The sequence below is a fragment of the Dama dama genome, chromosome 14 (genome assembly GCF_033118175.1).
Source record: "Dama dama isolate Ldn47 chromosome 14, ASM3311817v1, whole genome shotgun sequence".
Lineage (NCBI taxonomy): Eukaryota > Metazoa > Chordata > Mammalia > Artiodactyla > Cervidae > Dama > Dama dama.
In genome coordinates, this window is record NC_083694.1 from 44,021,351 (window position 1) to 44,028,787 (window position 7,437).

The 7,437-nt window shown below is 59.2% G+C and overlaps 1 protein-coding gene across 2 annotated transcripts; it reads left to right on the forward strand.

The window, feature by feature from the left end:
- Positions 1-4,236: 4,236 nt before the first annotated feature.
- Positions 4,237-6,728, forward strand: HES2 (hes family bHLH transcription factor 2). 2 transcript variants are annotated; one of them, XM_061161236.1, is made up of 4 exons: positions 4,237-4,390; positions 4,476-4,571; positions 4,848-4,947; positions 5,034-6,728. In XM_061161236.1, exons 1-4 carry the CDS (start codon positions 4,346-4,348, stop codon positions 5,288-5,290), a joined length of 498 nt encoding a protein of 165 aa, XP_061017219.1. In that variant the 5' UTR covers positions 4,237-4,345; the 3' UTR covers positions 5,291-6,728. The 2 variants fall into 2 exon arrangements, with proteins under 2 accessions (XP_061017219.1, XP_061017220.1); XM_061161237.1 differs by having other exon boundaries at positions 4,911-4,947.
- Positions 6,729-7,437: the final 709 nt, after the last annotated feature.

Below are 7,437 nucleotides of genomic sequence, written 5' to 3' on the forward strand. Positions count from 1 at the left end.
CTCCAGGCAAGAATACTGGAGTGGGTTGCCATGTCCTCTTCCGGGGCATATTCCCAACCCAGGGATCAAACCCAGGTCTCCTGCCTTGCAGGTGGATTCTTTACCATCTGAGCCACATGGTACCCTCCTAAACTGGATCTCCTGGGCCTCAGTGGCCATATGGGTTTCTAGCCACCACCACCACACCAGACCCACCTCACTCCCCCATGGGACCTGTGACTGCTGGTGTCTAGGACCCTTACCCAGTGGTTTTCAGACCAGGGGAGGGAGGAGTCTTAGCTTGGCAGCATCAGTGATTCAGCTGGCACTTGGTGCTGCTAGAACAGCCCTCCTATAGCCTACACAGTGGCAAGTGTACCCTGAGTGTTGGGGTACTTTGAGGACAAAGAACTAAAGTGGCTTCTTTTTTCTGCGGGGTGGTACACCACACGGCATACAGGATCTTCCCCAACCAGGGAACAAACTCATGCCCCCTGCATTGGGAACACAGAGTCTTAACCACAGAGTCATTAGATCACCGGTGAAGCCTATAAAATAGCTTATCTTGAAGGCCCCTCCCTGTGCTTCCTCCATTAAAAAAAAAAATCCCTGCAATTCTTGTCCTTCCTTCCAAGTGGCCCCCCATTCCTGGACACTCTCATCTATCACACGGTTTTGTCATTCTGGGGATCAGATCACAGTGATGTGCTGCAGCTATGGCACTGGTCAAGGCAGAAGAGCTGTCCCTCCCAATGCCCATAAGGACATCTCCATAGGAGTCACCTTTGAGCACCCATCCTTGCTGACCAACTTCTCAGACTCATTTCTGAGGATGCTGCTCAAAGTCAGGCTGAGATACAGGCCTTCTCTGTCCTTTCTGGGCTGCACTGTGTCCACTGGATCCCCCCCAAGCATCTCTAGAGAGCCCGTAACCAGCAAGAACACATTTTTGGAAGATCTAACACTTAGCAGGCATCATGCCAAGCTTCGTCTGCATGTTTAATCCCACAGGGATGCTATGAGAGAGGCACAACACTACACCCATTTTACAGCTGAGAAAACTGAGGCAAATGGAGGTTCTTTTTGTTTTGTTTATTGTTATGGTTTTTAACTTAATTATACTTTTAAAATCTATATTTGGCTGCAGTCGGTCTTTGTTGTGGCACATAGACTTTCTCTAGCTGTGGTGCATGACTTCTCATTGCCACGGCTTCTCTTGTTGCAGAACACAGGCACTAGGAGCATGAGTTAGGATAGATATGGCACATGGGCTTACTTGCTTCATGGCATGCAGGATCTTCCTGGACCAGGGATCGAACCCATATCCCCTGCACTGGCAGATGGATTCTTATCCACTGGACCACCAGGGAAGTCCTGGTTTTGTTTTTTATTTTGTCTTGCCCGAGGTGAGAGGTGACACAAACAGTAAGGGGCAGAGCTCAGAGGCAGATGCTCCTGAGCCCTTCCTTCTTCCTTCTGCCCCTGAAGTTCCTTCCGCCCAGAGCACCTCCAGTGTTCCCCACCCTCCAGATATCAGTTTAGGGGCTCCCTCCCCCACCTAGAGATCCTTCTGCTGGGATCAGGCATCTGCCCATCCCAGTTATGTGGAACACAGCTGTTCAGACCCCTCTCCCCACTCAAGGGCAGGGACCCAGGTGAAATGTGTCCCCACTGTACCCTAAGTGTTCTCAGCTTCCTTAAAGCCTGCATTCCCAAATTCTGTCCACTGGGTTGTCTTACCTAAGTTCCCTTGCTTATAAATGACTCCTTCCTCCAGATAAACCAGCAAAACCCCCAGAACTCTTCTGATGAAGGGAACAGCCATGGGGGACTAGAGTAGAAACTTTAAAATCTGGGGTGGGGACTTCTCTGATGATCCAGTGGTTAAGAATCTTCCTGCCAATGTAGGGGACACAGGTTTGATCCCTAGACTGGGAAGATCCCACATGCTGCATAGCAACTAAGCCCATGTGCCACAATTACTGAGCCTGTGGTCCGGAGCCCAGGAGTTGAAACTGCAGAGCCCACGTCCCACAGCTACTGAAGCCTGCAGACTCTAGAGCCTGTGCTCCACTGTAAGAGAAGCCATGGTAATGAGAAGCCCATGTACCCCAACTAGAGAGTAGCCTTCACTCGCCACAACCAGAGAAAGCCCACACAGCAATGAAGATCCAGTACAGCCAAAAATAAATAAACACAATTAAAAAGAAAAGGTTAAAAAAAAAAAAAAAACTAAGGTAACTGGAATTTCCTGGCAGTCCAGTGATTAGGGCTCTGTGCTTCCACTTCAGGAAGCATGGATTCGATCCCAGGTTGGGGATCTAAGATCCTGCATGCTGCAGAACATATATAAATAAATAGTGAAAGTGAAAGTCGCTCAGTCGTGTACAACTATTTGTGATCCCATGGGCTAGCTATACTGTCCATGGAATTCTCCAGGCCAGAATACTGGAGTGGGTAGCCTTTCCCTTCTCCAAGGGATCTTCTCAACCTAGGGATTGAAACCAGGTCTCCCGCATTGCAGGTGGATTCTTCACCAGCTGAGCCAAAGGGAAGCCCAAATAAATAAATAAAATTTGGGGTAATTGAAAAGGGAGTTTTCTCCCCCACCCTTTAGGGTTCAAAATGGTGGTCCACAGACATGGACAGGGCTGTTCTAGGAAGAACCTTCCTCCCCAGGAGTCAGGTTCAGGGTCTCTCAGCCAGGATGCAGATGTTGGTGCAGGGAGGGGGCCTGTTGGTCAAAGCCAAATGAGCCAGTGTGTGTGGCCCAGGTGTGGTAGGTGGGGATCAGTGAGGGATCCATGAGGTCATTTTCTTTGAGCCCCTAAAGAATCATTAATGACCTCAGAGGAGACCTGCCCATAGGAGCCCTGAGCTCAACGACTGGAGGAGACAGTGGCTTAGGCATCCCCATGCCCTACTCTGCTAAATATGCTGATTTATTCTAATAGCTAGGACAGTCATGGGGTGTAAAGCAGGTGAGAGCCAAAGGGCCCTTAGGGTACAGCATGTACAGCGTGTATTCCACACACTGTCGTCAGTCTGGTCTGCGCAGCATGAGCTCCCCCACTCGCCAGGTTGCTCGTCCTTTTCCTGAATGGCGCGCTGCCCTCTCAAGCCCTGCGAGGGGAGCACGCGGCCTGGGGACTTCGGCCAAACGTCGAAGGTGGGGCTCGGAGATGGGGGTTTGGGCGGTGGAGGGGATGGGCCCCCTCCAGCACCCGGGACAGCGCCGGTCGGCTCCACCCTGTGGGTGGAGGTCCTCTCGGCCGGGGTCCGTGGGTCCAGCCCGCCCTCCTCCCGTGGGTCGGCCTGGCGGTCCGCCGTGCTGGCCGTTGCCCGGCCAGCCGGTTGAGGGCGGGCAGCCTCGAGCAGATGGGCGGGGGACGCCCAGCCAGTTTGCGGCAGCAACGGCCACGCGGCACGGAGGCGGGCCCCGGGGCCGCTGGGGCCCGGGCGGGCAGGGAGAGACGGCTCCCAGGACCGCCCCGCCCCGCCCGTCACGTGAGCTCCGACTGTCCCGCGGGTGGGAGCCCGGAGCTGGAGCCAGTGAAATGAAAGTGAGCTCCGAGTGCTCCTGGGTTGCCTCGTCTTCTCTGGGCCTCAGTTTCCCTATGCAAAACCGAGGACGGGGGTGTGGGGGCAGGTGGTCCCTAAGTCGGTGAGGGCCAGAGGACTCTACCGAACCGCAGGGGGCTTAGTCCTGCCTGGCCAATTTCCAGCCGTTGGAGCCGGAGCAAGTTGAGATCTCTTTCTGGGCCTCGGCCTCCCCTTCCAGCCCCACAGCCCAACTGGTGGGGTGAGTCCCTCCTCGTAGTAGAAACCTGAGCTGAGTAGTAACTCCCTGACGCCGGGGACTTGGGGGTCCCGCCGCCTCTGGGTCCCCTGCCCAGGTCCAGGGCAGGGCTCAGAGGAGCCGCTGATCTCGAACGAGGGAAGAAGGGCGGCGCTGGACAAGGAAGGGCAAGGGCCTGGCCGCAACCTCTTCCCTCCAGCCCACACACACCCCCGCAGGTGCTCTGGGAGGAAGGCGCCCCAGGCCCGCGACCCCGCCGCAGATGGGACGCCAAGGCCCGGAGAGGGATCCCCGGGGCTCCGCCGTCCCCCCTCCCGCCCCCACCCCGCGCAGGAACAAAGGCGGAGGTGGGACCCACAGGCGGCCTGACTCCGCGGGGCGGGGCGGGGCGGGGCGGGCCCGCTGCTTCCTTAAAGCCGGGCTGCGGGCGTGGCGCGCGCACCACTGGCTCCCGCTCGGGTCGCGCACCGGACCTCCCTGCGGGCCTCGGTCTCCGTTCGGTGTCCGCGCGCTCGCGCGCAGGTCTCCACGGGTCGGCCCCGCAGCGGCGCCGGTTTCCCGCCGAGCATGGGGCTGCCTCGGAGGGCAGGGGACCCGGCGGAGCTGCGCAAGGTAGGAGCCAGGGGACTGGCGACTGGGGGCAGAGTGGCGGGGGCGGGGGCCTGGACGTAACCGCGGCCTACACGCCCGCTTGCAGAGCCTGAAGCCGCTGCTGGAGAAGCGGCGCCGCGCGCGCATCAACGAGAGCCTGAGCCAGCTCAAGGGGCTCATCCTGCCGCTGCTGGGCAGGGAGGTGAGTACTGGGGCCTCGGGGCCCCGCCGGGCGCACTGGGGCTGGGTGTAGGGGGTCCCTGGGCGCGGGGCGAGGAGACCGGGCGGGCGGAGATCCTCTTGCCCCCGGAGCGGATAAGTGGCCAATGCGCGGCGCGCAAGGCTCGGGGATGCCACCCACCGCGGGCCACGGCGCCCGGAGCACCCAGCTCCTGGGAGCGCGGTGCTCACGGCAGCCTGCGGGAGGTCTGTCCTGTTTGTGCGTTTCTCTGTCCCTTTCCTTCGTGGCCTGGCACAGAGCTCCCGCTACTCTAAACTGGAGAAAGCGGACATCCTGGAAATGACCGTGCGCTTCCTGCAGGAGCTGCCTGCGTCCTCCGGCCCGACGGCGGCGCCCAGTGAGTGACCCCACCCCGCCCCCGCCCGGCCCCGCGGCCTGCGCCCAGCGCTCCAGCCCGCGCCTGACGCCGCTCTCCGTCCGCAGCACCCTCCGACAGTTACCGCGAGGGCTACCGAGCGTGCCTGGCGCGCCTGGCTCGAGTGCTACCCACCTGCCGCGTCCTGGAGCCTGCCCTGAGCGCTCGCCTGCTGGAACACCTGCGCCGGAGGGCGGCCAGCGCCACCCCCGACGGTGGGCGCTCTGGGGACCCCTGCGGCCCGCCAGCGCCCTCCCCGCCGCCCGCCCCCGAGCCCTCACCATCCGAACCTCCCCGGAATCCGGGTCTCTGGAGGCCCTGGTAGCCCCCAGGGCCGTTCTACAGACCGTGCTGACTGCGTGGGATCAGGAGTGCCGGACAGACTCAGGAAGCTCTTCCAGGCGGCTCCCGTTCCCACCACGACGGACAAGCCTGGTACTTACAACCGGGGCAGGTCCGGATGTCTGTGATCTGTGCTGGCAGACAAGTCCGCCGGGACTCAGGAAATAAGGGGAGAGGCCCAGGTTCAGCCCCAGCTTGGGATGTCTGGGCTAGGAAAAAACCTCTTGCCTCAGCAGGTGGAAGGGCTCGGGAGCTGGGCCAGTCACAGCTGCCCCCGAAGCCCACACACCTGCCCCAGCGCTGGCAGCAGCCCAGGGGCTGGGCCAGGAGCTCACCTGAGCCAGGTGCAGCCATCTGCTCTGACTGGTCACTGCTCTCCCAGCCCCGCATGAGTCTGCCTCCTCTCCAGCTCATCCTGGGAACCTCTGGGCAGACGGCAGCAGTGGCCTGAAGGGCTCTGCAGGCGGGGGAGCCTTGAGCTCCACTCCTGGCTTCCTGCCTAAAGCTTCCAGTTAATTATAGGGACAGGATGCCACCAGGGCTGTGTGCCTAGAGGTGGGGGCTTCCTTAGGTAGGCTCGGGAAGGATTTATTCCCTCAAGCACTAAGTTAACACCTGTGTACCGCACACCAAGCCCCATGGTCTTGGGGTGTGAAGAGGGATGCTACAAGAGTGAGGATGCCCTGTGGCCTGGAGGAAGCTTGCTGCCTTGAAAGGCCGGACCTGGGGCCCAGCACAGAGCCGGTGCTGATGAGGTTAGCCTGGGGCAGCAGAAACTCAGAGGATGACATGGCAGGTTGAGGAACAGGAGTCCACTTTTCTCATTTTCTCTTTTGAACTGCTCTCTGCTACTGTCAGGACAGATAAATGGAAGCAACTTGTTCTTAAGACTTTTCTTGCTTCCCCATGGAAGCCAGAGAGACTTTGAAGGTCTGGAGGGGAGGGGAAGCTGTGGATCCCAGCAGTGGGTGCCAGGTGATCACCTGTTTCCGCCCCCCCCCCCCACCAACTCAGTCATGTTCCCAGCATCTCCTGGGGCTTCACAGAGCATTTATGGGATATGGGGAGTCCTACCTCCCCATCCCCAGTCCAACAAGCCTGTGTGAGGGACTGGGGCACTGGGGGCAAGAAGATAGAGCTGATGGGGGGGTCATTAAATTGAGCTATATGCCACAGAAACCCGTGATGACCTAGACACTGACTCCAGCGGCAGGTTTTGGGGAGGCTGCGGGCATCATTGAAGAAGTCAGTGTTAAGACAGGAGGGTGAGCTCCTGGCAAGGTGGGCCGTCCTACCACCTGTCTGGGGCAGCTGGCTGGACTGTATGCTCCTGGAGGGCAGGGCCGAGGCCAAGTGTACCTCTTTGTCCCCAGGGAACTTGGCACGTGGCGGGTGCTCAATAAACATCATGAGCTAATAAACAGGTAATGTGACTGGTCCATGCTCTATGGAACCCCCAACAGCCTGGTTTTTGGCTTGACTCCCGCCCTCCAGATCCCTAACATCCCTTTGAAAAACTGCTGCACCAGAGGACAAATGTGGGGGAGGGTGTGGAGAGAGGGGAGGGCAGTCCCCGGGAACACAAGCCTGCATGCCTGAGCGACCAGGAGCAAGTGGAGGGGGGCAGGTAATCCACAAGCCCACGTCCACTTCGTGAGTTCAAGTTTCCTCCTTGAGTCAAGGACTTCCATCCCTCAAGCACACCCCGGGCAGGCTCCTTGTCCCTTTAAATAAGAACTTTCAATAGGGGTTTAAACTTGGTAAGAACTGACTCACTAGAGGCCACTGCTTTCTTCTGAGCCCATCTGGGTCCCCAACTCTGTGACTCTCGTTGACCTGGCCCCAGTCAAGCCATAAGACAGACGGTCAGGGGTCGGGTGTGTTTAGGCCAGTGACTCACAGGGTCAGGCATTCCGGGGTTCTGGGGCCAGTCAAACCCTGGCAAAGAGATGAGGCATGCCCAGGCGGGTGAGGTTCTGCGCCCGAGGCGAGGAGCTGGTTTCCCAGCAGGGATGTGCAGGAGTTGCCTAGAAGGTCTCAGCTGGCCCTCCGAGCTGGGCTTGTGAAACAGGGACACCAACAGCCCTCCTCCACAAGGCACCTGCTGGCGCCTCCCTCAGGCAACTCCCC

Bases quoted from the DNA above. Each gene is read 5' to 3' on its own strand.
- HES2 (XM_061161236.1), top strand. From the start codon at position 4,346: ATGGGGCTGCCTCGGAGGGCAGGGGACCCGGCGGAGCTGCGCAAG. The intron at 4,572-4,847 runs GTGAGTACTGGG...GGCCTGGCACAG, and splicing joins TGCCGCTGCTGGGCAGGGAG to AGCTCCCGCTACTCTAAACT. The intron at 4,948-5,033 runs GTGAGTGACCCC...CTCCGTCCGCAG, and splicing joins CGGCCCGACGGCGGCGCCCA to CACCCTCCGACAGTTACCGC.